The 17,137-nt window shown below is 36.3% G+C and overlaps 1 protein-coding gene across 2 annotated transcripts in view; it reads right to left on the minus strand.

The window, feature by feature from the left end:
* The window catches only part of VPS13C (vacuolar protein sorting 13 homolog C), a 184,698-nt gene that overhangs the window by 17,991 nt on the left and 149,570 nt on the right, over positions 1-17,137 (minus strand). The window contains exons 65-73 of one of the 2 annotated variants that reach the window (XM_061157288.1): positions 15,163-15,398; positions 12,257-12,398; positions 10,978-11,118; positions 6,261-6,342; positions 6,080-6,149; positions 5,341-5,452; positions 5,122-5,235; positions 2,831-2,970; positions 1,133-1,214 (exon numbers count right to left, since the gene is read on the minus strand). In XM_061157288.1, coding sequence (XP_061013271.1) covers positions 1,133-1,214; positions 2,831-2,970; positions 5,122-5,235; positions 5,341-5,452; positions 6,080-6,149; positions 6,261-6,342; positions 10,978-11,118; positions 12,257-12,398; positions 15,163-15,398 — 1,119 coding nt within the window. Of the gene's footprint in view, positions 1-1,132; positions 1,215-2,830; positions 2,971-5,121; positions 5,236-5,340; positions 5,453-6,079; positions 6,150-6,260; positions 6,343-10,977; positions 11,119-12,256; positions 12,399-15,162; positions 15,399-17,137 lie in introns of those variants that run through there. The other variant, XR_009695120.1, reaches the window with a different exon arrangement.

Below are 17,137 nucleotides of genomic sequence, written 5' to 3' on the forward strand. Positions count from 1 at the left end.
TAAATTAGGTTGTTAAAGGAAAACTCTGTAGTGACGTTTTACTATGTTCCAGGCATTATGCTCGTACTTTACATGGGACTTTCAAATGGGATAGAATTCAGGTTTGAGGCAAAGTCGGCCGTTTGTCAGTTACATAACCTTGGATAACCTTGGATAACCAGTTACATAACCTTACATAACAAGTCATGTAGTCTCTATAGGCTCTGCTCTTTTCATCTGTAAACTGGTAGGTCTATTATACTGACCTTGCATGGCTGAGTATGCATATTAAATGAATATATATTTCAATAATTGGTACTCATTTTTGTTACATTATTATCAGTATTACTATGAACTAAGTGGGTTGATAACCAAAACAAAAAGACAAATGAAAAAATATCCTTATTTGAACATGTAAAAATCAAGTTTAAACAGTGTAAGAGAAAAGACCTTTCAGCAGAGGAAGGCAAGAGGAATGTCACCCAGAGCAATGGTACTCGTGCGTGCGTGCTCAGTCGCTTAACTCACGTCCACCTCTCTGCAACCCCATGGACAGTGGCCCGCCAGGTTCCTCTGCCCATGGAATTTTCCAGGCAAGGATACTGGAGTGAGCTGCCATGCCCTCCTCCAGGGAATCTTCCCGACCCAGGGATAGAACCTGTGTCTCTTATATCTACGGCATTGGCAGGTGGGTTCTTTACCACTCGCGCCACCTGGGAAGCCCAATGGTACTCTAGTGCCCCCAAACAGCTACTGTGTCTCTGTGCACAGACTTCAAACCATGGAGTAACAGGCATCAGTAAGAGGAACTTGCTTTCCTCGCAATTCTACTACACTATGCTTAGAAACTATAGTCACTGAAGGAATAAAATGTAACGACCCTTAAATCACTAGTCTTTCCCAAAGTGGTAAATGTATAACTGCAAAAGGAAAACACACTAAAGGAAACTTTTAAAAAGGTTTATATAGTTGGGGGGGGGGGCAGGAATTAAAGAAATAGAAGTTAATCATTCCAGAAAAATACTAAGTAATGAGATTGTGAATTGCAGTAAGTCAGGTAAATGTCACACACTACAATCACACATAAATGCTTTGCTTTGATATTTTATGAAGTATCTTCCGTATGAGCTACGGATAACATACAGGAAGTTACCTGTTCACTGTAATGTCTAACAACACTCCACATGAGCTGATCTCTGTTGTAAAACTGATACCGAATTTCGTAATAAGCAAGTCTAGGAGGAGAAAGAGTCAAAAGTACTAAGATTATTTTTTGAAAAAAAAAAAAAAAGAAAGACGTAAAATTTCAGTGATAAATGAATCATTTCTAAGTCACAATTAGGTTTGTACATATAATTTGAGACCTTAAATATTAGGATGCTAAAACTATGATAAAAACAGTACATTGTCATGCAAATCTTTCATAAACACATAGAGTAAAAAGTTGACCATAATCCCACTACACAGTGAATTTTGTCTTTTAAACTTTTTCTTTTCCTCATTTTCCACTTCAAATTCTTTCTTCTCTTTTCTATGCAACTGAAAAATATTAAAACACTCTGTAGGCATTTTTATACTCAACATTTTAGATAAATAGTCTTTTAGGTTTTCAAATTTTGATGTGACCATTTTTAATAACATAGCATTCCATCATGTCAATGGGTCAAACAATTCTTTCATGATCAGACAATTCTAAATTTTGACGTAATAATCAGAGTTGCCATGTGTATTCTGAATATAACTTTGGTTGCATTTCAAGATTATTTTCTGACCGAATTCCCACTCAAAATAATTACTGAGTGAAAGACTACAAAAGCATTTAAGACTCTTGATATATATCCCTTTCCACTCGTACATATGATTTAAAAAAAAATGTCCATTTCTTAGATTCACCTCTCTCTAGTACTAGGATTTCTCGTATTTTGAAATCTTTGATAATTTGTTTTAATTTGCATATATTCTTTGATAAGTAATAAAGCTAAACATTTCTAATATCTATTAGCCACTGTATCTTCCCTTTTATGAATTAGTTCACATTGTTCTCTGGTACCTATGGCATTTGAATTTTTAGGTTAAAAATTAAATTATTAATCTTCTGCTAATACTTGTCATATCACCCCAGTTCTTTGTTTTTTAATTATTTTCATTGGTTTTGTTTTAAGAGTCTAATTTTTATGTAGTCAAATTAATTTTTATTTTTCCATCAGGATTTTTTCCATTGCTTTTAAACATAGGAAGGCTTCCCTTTATTTAGAGATCTGATAGCAATTAACTTCTATTTTTCCTTAGTCTTTCTCTTTCCATTTGAACTTTAATGTTTAAGCCTTTGATTCCTATAAAATTTGATAGTGTACAGGGTAAAAGTAGTATTAATGAATTTTTTTCTCTAATACCACTGTTGAATATTCAATTCAATAAATATTCACTGAATTTATATGTATCTGGCACACACAAATATTCTTTAATATATTAAAGGTAGCAAGGAGCTATTTATTTTACCATAAAATTATACTGAAATCTAATCCTACTGCTATATATTTCTAAATATAATTTCACTTAAAACATGGCCCATTTATAACATACTACTAAAATAATTCAATGTTTATACTATATTCATGTATTATCTAGATGCTGATAACTGAAGGAAAGATTAGACTCTTTACCTTGTCTTTATGAGTAAAATAAGTATACCTAAAGAGCATAAATTAGAATGGGTCCAAACTATTAAAAGTGTAAGTAGTAAGAATTACCACTTTTCTCAGGTAACTTCTACCAGAAATAAAGAGGATGACTATCCAGAAACAGCATTCTGGTATAAAAATCTCCTAACACACTTCAAGAGAACTCTTACTTGAATATAAGGTCATCCACATCAGTCAGAGTAGCACCGATGCTTTTCAACAGCAGGTTGACAGAATGAATTGGAATCATTTCCTGTTTCTCTTGGTTTGATTCCTCACCACCAGAACCCAAAGACAAACTCAAGTGCAACTAAAAGGAAAATAATGTTCAATAAATGAAAACTAAAAACAAAAATATGTACATACATGGACGCCAAACTGTCCAGACACAAACAAATGCATCTTTCAATTAGAATCCTAAAGAAAACTATTTTTTGTTACTCTATATTACACAGAACAGCTCTGATCCTCATATTTACTTTCTAATAAAATACAAATCAATCTGTCCCAAAAGCTGAACTATAATTTTATTCAAACTTTATAAATAACATTGTGTTTATATAGAGGAAACCAAAAAAAAAAAAAAAAAAAAAAAAAAACACTTTGCAAAAACAGCATAATCATTTTAAGAGGAAAAACATGTCAACTGGCCTACCAGCAGTCTAACTCAAAATAATGGATAATCATTTCTATAAGATAAATAACTTTTAGTAACAATTAACAAGAACAACTGCAGTATAATTACATGATAACAAGTAACAACAGCGTTACAATTATGGCAACACTTTAGCAAATTCCAAATAAATGGTTAAAAGAATAATAAGGTTTTCAGCTTCCACAACCCCTTCAACTCAGGACTTAACCATGAGATTTTCACATTCCCATTTAGCTTCTTCTACTTTGTGCTGCATCAACATTAGTGCGACAGTGTCAGAAGATACAGGCAGAAGGTAATTCAACGTGTGTTAAGTAAAGCAGATAACTTTGCCTTCTCATTCTGCCAATTCTCTAGGCATTCGCCCTCATCAACAGAGAGCTCAATAGAGGGGACTTGGGGAAAAGCCAGGAAAGCCTGGTGGTTGAACTTTTTCTCCCATGTGGACTTTTGTCCATCTGCAGACTTAAGAGAGGGCTGGGATCCAGGAAAGGCAATCTTCAGTGAAAAGAGATCCAGCCTTTTCCTAGGGCAAAGTCACCACAGAGTAAGAAAATGACCATGATATTCATGATTTTAATTATTCAATTTTATGGGACAATTCCCAGTGCGCCTAAAAACGTTGTTATTTAGTCGCTCAGTCAAGTCCGACTCCTTGTGACTGAAAGGACTGTATCCTGCCTCAGTCCATGGGATTCCCCAGGCAAGAACACTGGAGTGCGCTGCCATTTGCTTCCCCAGGGGACCTTCCCGACACAGGGACTGAACCCGTGTCTCCTGCTTGGCAGGAGGATTTTTACCACTGAGTCACAGTATGTATAGGTAAATTATAAATCTTTAATACCCCATGGAGATTATAAACCCCATGAAGTCATTTTATATCTTCAACAGCAATGTCAATAGCAGGTTTTCAGTTAATAATTTGTTGAAGGTACTGTCCAATCTCATAAAGAACTGATTTTCATTTAATAATGAAAAAGAAATTGTGTATAACTCACCACATAAAACAGTATCAATTTTGAACCTAACACTATGGATGTTTGATATCACCAAACTAATGTATCAATTTAAAATAATAATTTCATTTTATAAATCTATTCACTTAGCTGAAAGGATTGGTGAATGTAACTGACAATAATGTGCTGCTAACAGTTTTTGAGACTGTAAAGGATCATCAATATTTGTAAAGAGTTACTTAATTGTAAATTTGGCCCATTACACAAGTTTAGAGCTTGATAGCATTTGATAGCATTTGTGGATTCTCTAAGCAGTCACCTTTCCCTAGAAAAGCTAAAAAGAATAACAAAAGGAGACAAGGAAATGGGTTCATAAAGGACAAAATCAGGCAAGTGAAAGGTATCCAATTTTCCACTCCCCTAGTTACAATCAAATTTTGGAAGGGTGAAAAACACCACATCAACAGTGTAACAGCAACTTCAGCGTTTTCACATTCTGGTTAGGACACCCATTATAGCTTTCTATTCAGACAGTGAGGAGTTACAAAGTGCAACCGCAACATTAAATGTTGGTGAGCACTTCTCTGCTTAATTAAGAAATGCTTTTGTCAGCTTCTTCCTTGAAGAAAGGGGTTATTAATTCAAGACTAGAGATCATGCTCTGGTGGTTTCTCTGTGGGAATTGTGGCTGTACATATGTTACAGAGAACTGTCTTAATTATTTCAATTAATCAAACAAAATTCCCCCCAAATATTTGATACAACAAATTAAAACCCACATTTGTATACAGATCCTTTAAAAGTTCTACAATACTTCTGTCAAATTTTCAAAGTAATAATTACAACTAACCTTTATAGGAGAAATATGGAAATGTTCAAAGAAACTAAGAATGGATGTATCAGTCACTGAAGTCCCCACTAATTCTGTATTTATAGCATCAGAGTCTTCCCGGATTAACTCTGTCTGAAAAAAATTAATCAAGATTTTCTATTTTAATTTTTTTCTCCAACAATTATTGAAAAGAATAGCTGATCTTTCATAATATTCACAATAAGTAAAAATTATTACCCATTTTCTTTCAGCTTCAGGGTCAGTTGTTGGGGTAAACAGTGCAGTAATAGCTCCTAGAAATCCCTGATCAACTTTTAAAGCCATTTCCTGAATGAGAACCATAAAATACCTAAGGAAAAAAACAATTTTTTTTTAATAGGAAAAGCTTTTTTAAAGATGAAAAAGGCATTTTATCAAACATTGTAATTTTCCATGTTAAAACTTTGATTTTGGCCAAAAACCACTGCAAGATCTTGTTCTATGATCTCTAAAACAAGGGTTATGTTAACAAGATCAAAGTTTATTTAGACTGAGATCTTTTTTTTTTAATTAAAGTGAAAGTTTCACTAGGGGTAACACTGCTATATTAACACTTAGCATTTAAAGTTCCAGATTCTCTATTTACCATGTTATGGAAGATATAAGAACAATGATGATATAGCACGTATTATCTAATTTTTAAAGTCCACAGGAATCAAAGAACACACCTCACAAATATATCATTTATATTTCACTATTTTATATTCTAATGGAAGTTACAAATGGGAGAAGTGGTTGAAGGAATTTTACACTTTAAAAATATATAGAGGCTATTATTAAAGTAAGTTTCAACATATAAAATCACTTGACCATAAGTAGATTGATATGTTCAGGTGGAAATAATTTTTATACAAAAGTCACTTCCAAAACATAACATATTTTCAAAGTAGATTCTCATTTTAAGTTCCTTTAGATGAACAAGGGTTTCTTTACTTACTTGAACTGTAAGACTTTACTGTACTCATTAAATCTTGTGATGACACTCACATCAATGAAAGGTTTGGGCTCTAAAAGGAAGAAAGAAAAGGGGAAAAAGGCAATCAAGCTTTCTAGTAGGTCAAAATGATATGTATTCAATTTTTATATACAGGGTATATCTTAATTTAATTTTTTCTTACCTGAATCCAAAGCAATAGATTTTGGAGGAGCCACAGGATGAAATACAACAGGGAACACCGTGCCTGGTAACTGACTGTCAACCTAAAAAAGGAAAACTGACTCAGCAGTACTTAATTTAAACTTTTGATTCAGAGACGTATTATAGAAGATGCCACTAATTACATCATAAATAATATCTGTATTTGTATGTGCTGCTATTAAAAGTTTCACTTTAAATCTAAATTTCTTATATATCTTTACCAAGGGCAATTTTCCACATACAGGAATATATAAACATCCTCATAATTGCACTAGAATTGTGGAGCATGAACACCATTAATGGAAATATTTGTATCAATGGATCATGTGAGAATTCAACTATCTATAATTTAAATAAACATGTAAGTGAAGACTGCATATGAAATTACAGATTAGGTATTAAGAAAAAGAGAACAAAAATGTCCTAAAAAGTAGTAATCCATTGTTAAAAACAAGAGATGGAGGGAGGCAGGAAGGGAGAAAGCAAACGAACAGTTTGATAAAAAACAACCTCCAATAAAGCCCTAATCATTCCCATAAAGAAGAATAAAAGAAAATCTTAATTTGGGGTTCCATGACAAATTCAAAGAAATATTAAAAATAACAATTTTTGTAAGAAAACATATGGCCAAATGAAAGTCTCAGTGGTCATTTAGCCGTGGATAAATAGTATGGTGAATCTACAGGATACGTGGAAGAAGGAGAATAAGCTTATAAACAGAAAGATATCAATTCTGATGTATGATTTTTGTTATTGTTCAGTTGCTAAGTTGTGTCCAACTCTTTTCAATCCCATACACAGACTTCCCTGTCCTTCACCATCTCCCAGAGCTTGCTCAAACTCATGTCCATCAACGCGGTGATGCCATCCAACCATCTCGTCCTCTGTTATCCCCTTCTCCTCCTGTCTTCAATCCTTCCCAGGATCAGGGTCTTTTCCAATGAGTCAGCTCTTCATATCAGGTGGCCAAAGTACTGGAGCTTCAGCTTCAGCATCAGTCCTTCCAATGAATATTCAGGGTTGATTTCTTTTAGGATTGACTGGTTTGATCTTGCAGTCTCTCAAGAGTCTTCTCCAATACCACAGTTCAGTACCAATAGTTCTTCAGCGCTCAGCTTCCTTTATAGTCCATCTGTCACATCCATACACAACTACTGAAAAAACCATAGCTTTGACTATATGGACCTTTGTCAGTAATGTCTCTGCTTTTTAATATGCTGTCTCAGTTTGTCATAGTTTTTCTTCCAAGGAGCAAGCATCTTTTAACTTCATGGCTGTTGTCACCATCTATAGTGATTTTGGAGCCCAAGAAAACAAAGGCTGTTACTGTTTCCATTGTTTCCCCATCTATTTGCCATGAAGAGATGGGACCAGATGCCATGATGTGAGTTTCCTGAATGTTGACTTTTAAGCCAGCTGTTATACTCTCCTCTTTCACCTTTGTCAAGAGGCTCCTTAGTCTCTCTTTGCTTTCTGCCATAAGGGTTGTGCCATCTGCATATCTGAGATTACTGATATTTCTCCCGGCAATCTTGATTCCGGCTTGTGCTTCATCCAGTCCAGCATTTCTCATGATATACTCTGCATATAAGTTAAATAAGCAGGGTGACAATATACAGCCTTGACGTACTCCTTTTCCTATTTGGAACCAGTCTGTTGTTCCATGTTCAGTTCTAACTGTTGCTTCTTGACCTGCATACAGGTTTCTCAGGAGGCAGGTAAGGTGGTCTGGTATTCCCATCTCTTTAAGATAATTTTCCATATTTTGTTGTTATCCACACAAAGGCTTTGGCATAGTCAATAAAGCAGAAGTAGATGTTTTTCTAGAATTCTCTTGCTTTTTCCATGATACAACGGATGCTGGCAATTTAATCTCTGGTTCTCTGTCTTTTCTAAAACCAGCTTGAACATCTGGGAGTTTTGGGTTCACGTACTATTGAAGCCTGGCTTGGAGAATTTTAAGCATTATTCTGCTAGCATGTGAAATGCATGCAATTGTGTGGTAGTTTGAGCATTCTTTGGCATTTCCCTTCTTTGGGATTGGAATGAAAACTGACCTTTTCCAGTCCTGTGGCCACTGCTGAGTTTTCCAAATTTGCTGGCATACTGAGTGCAGCACTTTCACAGCATCATCTTTTAGTACTAGAGATAGCTCAACTGGAATTCCATCACCTCCACTAGCTTTGTTCATAGTGATGCTCCCTAAGATCCACTTGACTTTGGACTCCAGGATGTCTGGTTCTAGGTGAGTGATCATACCATCATGGTTATCTGGGTCATGGAGATCTTGTTTGTATAGTTTTGTGTATTCATGCCACCTCTTCTTAATATCTCCCGCTTCTAATAGGTCCCTATGATTTCTGTCCTTTACTGTGCCCAACTTTGCATGAAATGTTCCCTTCAGTTCAGTTCAGTTCAGCCGCTCAGTTGTGTCCAACTCTTTGTGACCCCATGGATTGCAGCAAGCCAAGCCTCCCTGTCCATCACCAACTCCCAGAGCTTACTCAAACTCATGTCCATTGAGTTAGTGAAGCCATCCAATCATCTCATCCTCTGCCGCTCCTTTCTCCTTCTGCCTTCAATCTTTCCCAGCATCAGGGTCTTTTCAAATGAGTCAGTTCTTCACATCAGGTAGCCAAAATATTGGAGTTTCAGCTTCAGCATCAGACCCTCCAATGAATATTCAGGATTGATTTCCTTTAGGATGGACGGGTTTGATCTCCTTGCAGTCCAAGGGACTCTCAAGAGTCTTCTCCAACACCATGGCTCAAAAGCATCAATTCTTTGGCGCTCAGCATTCTTTACAGTCCAACTCTCACATCCATACATGACCACTAGAAAAACCATAGCCTTGACTAGATAGATCTTTGTTGGCAAAGTAATGTCTCTACTTTTTAATATGCTGTCTAGGTTGGTCATAACTTTCCTCCCAAGGAGGAAGCAGCTTTTAATTTCATGGTTGCAATCACCATCTGCAGTGATTTTGGAGCCCCCAAAAATAAACTCAGCCACTATTTCCACTGTTTCCCCATCTATTTGCCATGAAGTGACAGCACTGGATGCCATGATCTTAGTTTTCTGAATGTTGAGCTTTAAGCCAACATTTTCACTCTCCTCTTTCACCTTCATCAAGAGGCTCTTTAGTTCTTCTTCACTTTCTGCCATTAGGGTGGTGTCATCTACATATCTGGGGTTATTGATATTTCTCCCGGCAATCTTGATTCCAGCTTGTGTTTCTTCCAGCCCAGCGTTTCTCATGATGTACTCTGCATATAAGTTAAATAAGCAGGGTGACAATATACAGCCTTGACATACTCCTTTTCCTACTTGGAACCAGTCTGTTGTTCCATGTCCAGTGCTAACTGTTGCTTCCTGACCTCCATACAGGTTTCTTAAGAGGCAGGTCAGGTGGTCTGGTATTCCCATCTCTTTCAGAATTTTCCATAGTTTATTGTGATCCACACAAAGGCTTTGGCATAGTCAATAAAGCAGAAATAGATGTTTTTCTGGAACCCTCTTGCTTTTTTGATGATCCAGCTGATGTTGGCAATTTGATCTCTGGTTCCTCTGCCTTTTCTAAAACCAGCTTGAACATCTGGAAGTTCACCATTCACGTATTGCTGAAGCCTGGCTTAGAGAATTTTAAGCATTACTTTACTAGCATGTGAGATGAGTGCAACTGTGCGGTAGTTTGAGCATTGTTTGGCACTGTCTTTCTTTGGGATTGGAATGAAAACTGACCTTTTCCAGTCCTGTGGCCCCTGCTGAGTTTTCCAAATTTGCTGGCATATTGAGTGCAGCACTTTCACAGTGTCATCTTTCAGGATTTGAAATAGCTCAACTGGAATTCCATCACCTCCACTAGCTTTGTTTGTAGTGATGCTTTCTAAGGCCCACTTGACTTCACATTCCAGGATGTCTGGCTCTAGGTAAGTGATCACACCATTGTGATTATCTGGATCATGAAGATCTTTTTTGTACAGTTCTTCTGTGTATTCTTGCCACCTCTTCTTAATATCTTCTGCTTCTGTTAGGTCCCTACCATCTCTGTCCTTTATTGAGCCCATCTTTGCATGAAATGTTCCCTTGGTATCTCTAATTTTCTTGAAGAGATCTCTAGTCTTTCTCATTCTATTGTTTTCCTCTATTTCTTTGCATTGATTGCTGAGGAAGGCTTTCTTCTATCTCCTTGCTATTCTTTGGAACTCTGCATTCAAATGGGTATATCTTCCCTTTTTTCCTTTGCCTTTCGCTTTTCTTCTCAGCTGTTTGTAAGGGCTGCTCAGACAACCATTTTGCCTTTTTGCATTTCTTTTTCTCGGGTACGGTTTTCCTGTAGCTCAGTCGGTAAAGAATCTGCCTGCAGTGCAGGAGACCCAGGTTCGATTCCTGGGTTGGGAAGATCCCCTGGAGAAGGAACTGGCAACCCACTCCAGTATCCTTGCCTGGAAAATCTCTGGACAGAGGAGCCTGATGCGCTGCAGTCCATGGGATCGGAAAGAGCTGGACACAACTGAGTGACTAACACTTATTAACACTTACTTAACACTTACCTGTACAATGTTATGAATCTCCACCCATCATTCTTCAGGCACTCTATCAGATCTAATCCCTTGACAGAACCTTGTGAAAAAAAATGCAGACCCAAGATTCCCAAACTGATTAGATATACCCATTGAACAGGATGACAATGTTACCTGAAGCCAATACAATCTCGCCCTTAAACTTCTTTGGTGAGGAGACTGCTTATATTCAACCTGAATTCCTGATAAAAAATGTCGCCTTATAGAGCACCGAGAAGGGAGACGCATTTCCATTGGGTCCTTGCCAAAATTCACCTGGGAAAAAAGCAGATGTGCTTGTGATGAACTGGTATTAGCAGTGTAGACCATTTTAAATATCCACCTAGTCACAAACTGAAAAAGAAAAATACTCATTTCTACGTCTAATCAAAAGATCTACCTTAAGATGATCTACAGCTGAGATATTTGAAGCAGAATCATCACATAACTAAAGTTATGTGAAAAATTTTCAGTGATATAAACTGTACTTAGAGAAAATAAGTCATGCTTTTCATTTTTTTAAAAACCTCAGTGAGTGAGTTTGTGATAGTCGCTCAGTTGTGTCCAACTCTTTGCAACCCCATGGACTGTGGCCTGCCAGGCTCCTGTCCATGGAATTCTCTAGGCAGGAATACTGGAATGGGTTACCATCTCCTTCTCCAAAAAACCTCAACAGTAATGAATAATTCCAGATAACACTTATGCTTTAACAAAGTTAAACAGTGAATAGTCAATAGCTTACTTATGTCTGACACTAACTGAACAGTGTTCTTTCATTTCAGCATGACCAACATTTATAGGGATGAGGGTGGGGGTGGGGAGCAGGTATGGTGATAATGCAAATGCAACCATTGGAAACAAAGAGTAACCCACACTGCATGACTGAACCTTCAGTCAAACTTCTGGGCTCTTCTTGAAGCAAAAGTGACTTTCAGTTTTAATAATGTAGGGCCCTGTGTAGAGCACATGTTTATTTGTGGACATCTACTTGTGTCCTACAATCATTTACATTTAATGAATTTAATTGGGCAAATTTTTCTATAGGGTTTTCATCACAGAGATATACAATTCTGCACAGCCTTTAGCAATATACTGATATCATTCAGAATAGAAGTTTCAATAAGTAATGTTGATTTCTCCATCATCTTCCTAAAAATAAGTTGCATGAAACTATCTGCTTTGCAAATAGAGGAAATTATAAAAATGCAGATAAGAAACATTTAAATAATGTTTTACAGTACATGAACAACAGTATATTTTAATTTAAAATGTGCTAATAAATTTTCTTAGTCATACTAATGCTTCTAACAAATTAGTTTCTGCATACATATATTTACTTGGATAGTGAAATTTTATTTACTACCACCAATGGCAACATAATACATAAATAAGAAAAAAAACAAATTTGGTATACCTCAAAATTATCATCTAGTTTAATCCAGCCAAAGTCTCTTGATTCTAGATATTTCTTATAGGACTTTTCCAATAAAATTATTTGCTTTTGACTAAACGGCTTCCACTTCTGTTTTGGTTTCATCTCCCAAACAACACCAGAACTAAAATAATTCACAAAGAAAATTAATTAAATTAAATGCATAATTTAGGTTGTGGAATTTTCAGTCAACTCTAAATTTTCCCAACTGTCAACTCCTATGAAAATCACATTTATGCAAGAGATTTTAAACACCAAAATATATCTATGTTTTATATAAAAGTGCATAAGGAAAAGAGGCAGGGGATATGCTTTTGTATCACACACTGACCTCAATGAACTAAGGAATTGGCAAAATTTTTTCATATGGGGATATTTTAGGCAAAAACCCATCAAGATGGAAGACCTAAATATCAAATATAAAACTACAACATTCCTAGATATAACATAGGAGAAAATCTAAGTGACCTTGGGTTTGGCAGTGACTTTTACAATACATCACTAAAAAGCACAATCCATAAAAAAAAAAAACAGATGTGGGACTTTCCTGAAATTGAAAATTTCTGCTCTGTGAAAGACACCGTTAAAAGAATGAAAAGGCTGGGAGAAAATATTTGTAAAACATATATCTGATAAAAGACTGATATGGTAAGTCCCCTACATACAAACCTTTAAGTGTCAAACTTGCAAAGATATGAACAGGTGTTCACATGTCCAATCACATTTAGTTTCCGTGTCTGGTGTACACTGTCACATGTACATGTCCAATCACATGTTAGTTTACGTGTCTGGTGTACACTGCCACATGTACATGTCCAATCACATGTTAGTTTCCGTGTCTGGTGTACACTGTCACATGTACATGTCCAATCACATGTTAGTTTACGTGTCTGGTGTACACTGTCACATGTACATGTCCAATCACATGTTAGTTTACGTGTCTGGTGTACACTGCCACATGTACATGTCCAATCACATAAGTTAGTTTACGTGTCTGGTGTACACTGCCACATGTACATGTCCAATCACATAAGTTAGTTTACGTGTCTGGTGTACACTGCCACATGTACATGTCCAATCACATAAGTTAGTTTACGTGTCTGGTGTACATTGTCACATGTACATGTCCAATCACATAAGTTAGTTTACGTGTCTGGTGTACACTGTCACATGTACATGTCCAATCACATAAGTTAGTTTACGTGTCTGGTGTACACTGTCACATGTACATGTCCAATCACATAAGTTAGTTTACGTGTCTGGTGTACACTGCCACATGTACATGTCCAATCACATAAGTTAGTTTACGTGTCTGGTGTACACTGCCACATGTACATGTCCAATCACATAAGTTAGTTTACGTGTCTGGTGTACACTGCCACATGTACATGTCCAATCACATGTTAGTTTACGTGTCTGGTGTACACTGCCACATGTACATGTCCAATCACATAAGTTAGTTTACGTGTCTGGTGTACACTGCCACATGTGTGCACCTCCTACCAGCGGCTGTGCTTTTGAGTACTTCCCTGTGCAGTACTGTATAGAGTACAGTATGTCTGCTTCAAGGCCAGGATGTCCAGAAGCAAACATGAAAGCAGTGGTGATGCAGCTGGTACACAAGAAATGCCAGATGTTATACTGTACTACTGTACTTTTCAAGGTACTATACTCTAAGATTAAAAATATCTTATTTGTTTTTTTATGTATTATTTGTGTGAAAAGTATTATAAACCTATTACAGTACAGTACTATATAGCTAACTGTGTTAGTTGGGTACCTAAGCTAACTTTGTTGGACTTAAGAACAAATTGGATTTATGGACATGCTCTTGGAACAGAACTTGTTTGTATGCAGGGGACTTACTGTACCCAAAGTATACAAAGAACTCTTAAAACTCAACAATAGCAAAAAATATTAAATTGGGCAAAAGATCTGAACCTCATCAAATGAGGTTGAAATGACAAAAAAGCATATGAAAAGATGTTCAACATCATATGTAATTAGGTAGCTGCAAAGTAAAACAGAGACCACTACAAATCTATTAGAACGGCCAAAACCTGCAACACTGACAATACTAAACGCTGGCAAGGATGTGGAACAACAGGAATCTCTCATTCATTCATGGCAGGGTTACCAAACAGTGAGCTGCTTCTCACAAAATTCAACTGGCAGGAGCTGCACAAAGAGCTTTACATACATGACCTCTGTGTTTTGCTTAATTTTGTACTTCACCAAACACATTATTATTGATACACCCTATACTGGTTATACCTGATAATTATTTCCCTCAACAGCCTCCAAAGAAGAATGAGTCTTTTACCACAGTCAGTGTGATTGAAAAACCAAAACAGATAAATTCAAATATTTTTCTTATATAAGTATAAGCAGAATCAGAGAAAAGAACTGGTTCCACCATTATTAAAATGTTCTAAACAACCACCCAATAAGATCATGTACCCAGGTTAAAATACTGCCTCCATGAAACTGTTTTCCAATTTATGTGATTCATTGTTGTTGGCTTCCCCAACCCACACCAGTTTCTCCAGCCCCTACAGCACCCACAGAACGTGTTCATACTTCTTTGTAGCTGGTTTTTTTTTTTTTTAGTGTTTTTGTAATTCATTTAAAAAATACATACAAACAACAAGGAAAGAAACAAACCTCTTCTCCCACCAACTAATGAGTGCTGTCATGAGGGCAAAGACATTATTTCATCCTAGGGGCTTTTCAACTAGCAGTGAAAGCAGCTGTTTGGTAAGCTTTGCTGAAAGGTATGTACAGTATATCAAATTCAAAACAGGTATTTGTCTACCCTCATCAAGCTTGATATTATGAACTTAGTGCCTTTTAAAGATTTCTGATACCTTATCTCTCTTCTCCCATACCTGGTTATCCCAATATATGAAACTTCCTGCTTGGTTTCATTGTTGACCAGTGAAAGCCCAAGACTATGGAGAGAAAAAGTTATTTCGTGATTGGCCTGCTCCATTTCTTCTGCCTGCCGAGCTTTGGAAACCAAGGCAACATCATCAGTGAAAAGCAAGACTCTCTGGCGCCCATCGAGAAATGATACCCAGTGTATCTGGATGTTTGCATCATAGGGAAACTGTCCACATTCATCCTGTGGGAAAGAGAGACTTCATATTAAAACCACAAACAGTAAGCTTTTATTACATAAAGTTGAACTGCAGTAGCTAAGAAAGCATGACTATAAATCAGAAAACCATCAAAATAACAAATTAATTAAAGTTATAATGTGTTTTGAAACATCCTCACCAATTCTTTCAAACAGTAACAGATCAATAGTGCTTATTTTTTTTAAAACCTTAGTTTAAGTTACCTAGTTAGGCTTAAAGGGTACTCAGCAGGAATAAGAATCTCCTTCAAAGGCACCAACGGGATAAGATGCTTACTTGTCTCTTGGAGAACAGAATGGTTTAATACTTTACTGGAAATGTAATCTCAGGTAAAATTAGATTTTAATACTTTACAATGCTGCAAGTATTTATATAAATCACATTGTTAAATAGTCAACCTATGGTGATCAGTTTGTATTAACTTTCACTAAGAAGAGCCTTCTTGAATGACAGTCTTTTATTTTTTTTTTATTTTTTTTAAAATTATTATTAGTTGGAGGCTAATTACTTCACAACATTTCAGTGGGTTTTGTCATACATTGATATGAATCAGCCATAGATTTACACGTATTCCCCATCCCGATCCCCCCTCCCACCTCCCTCTCCACCCGATTCCTCTGGGTCTTCTCAGTGCACCAGGCCCGAGCACTTGTCTCATGCATCCCACCTGGGCTGGTGATCTGTTTCACCATAGATAGCATATATGCTGTTCTTTTGAAACATCCCACCCTCACCTTCTCCCACAGAGTTCAAAAGTCTGTTCTGTACTTCTGTGTCTCTTTTTCTGTTTTGCATATAGGGTTATCGTTACCATCTTTCTAAATTCCATATACATGTGTCAGTATGCTGTAATGTTCTTTATATCTTTCTGGCTTACTTCACTCTGTATAAGGGGCTCCAGTTTCATCCATCTCATTAGGACTGTTTCAAATGAATTCTTTTTAACGGCTGAGTAATATTCCATGGTGTATATGTACCACAGCTTCCTTATCCATTCATCTGCTGATGGGCATCGAGGTTGCTTCCATGTCCTGGCTATTATAAACAGTGCTGCGATGAACATTGGGGTGCACGTGTCTCTTTCAGATCTGGTTTCCTCAGTGTGTATGCCCAGAAGTGGGATTGCTGGGTCATATGGCAGTTCCATTTCCAGCCATATGACCCTGCCAAATGAAACTGGGAATGACAGTCTTTTAAAGCATTTAAAAATATTAGGCTTGATTTGGTGCGTGTCTTCAGAGATTTAAATAACAATTTTTTTTTTTCATTCTGGACTTAACATAAATAAAACAACAGTTCATTTCAACAGGCAGTATAAGTACCTAATATGTGCTTTTCATTTCATGCTTTCTTGGAAAACAAAAACCAAAAACAAAGGATGTCACCAAAAGCACAGAAATGGTTGGTATTTGCTGTTCTCTGAAACTGATCTACAGCTTTTAACATATATCAAAGTAGACTGCCCAATTTTTTTACTCAAACGTGATTAAATATTATAAATGTTTCAGAGCTACCTACTAAGGAAGGTGAATTTTCTCCTTGTAAACTACAAAATTTGATATGTATCTTGGTTCAATCTTAGTTATTATTCAAATGCTCTCTAGTCCTATTTGTTTTCAATCTATTGGATCTGTTAAAAATTAAATAAGGTATATTAAAATATCCTTAGGCAACAATGTTTCAGCTGACTTCCAACATTTTCAGTTACACATTTTGATACAAT

This window comes from Dama dama, chromosome 12, assembly GCF_033118175.1.
Source record: "Dama dama isolate Ldn47 chromosome 12, ASM3311817v1, whole genome shotgun sequence".
Lineage (NCBI taxonomy): Eukaryota > Metazoa > Chordata > Mammalia > Artiodactyla > Cervidae > Dama > Dama dama.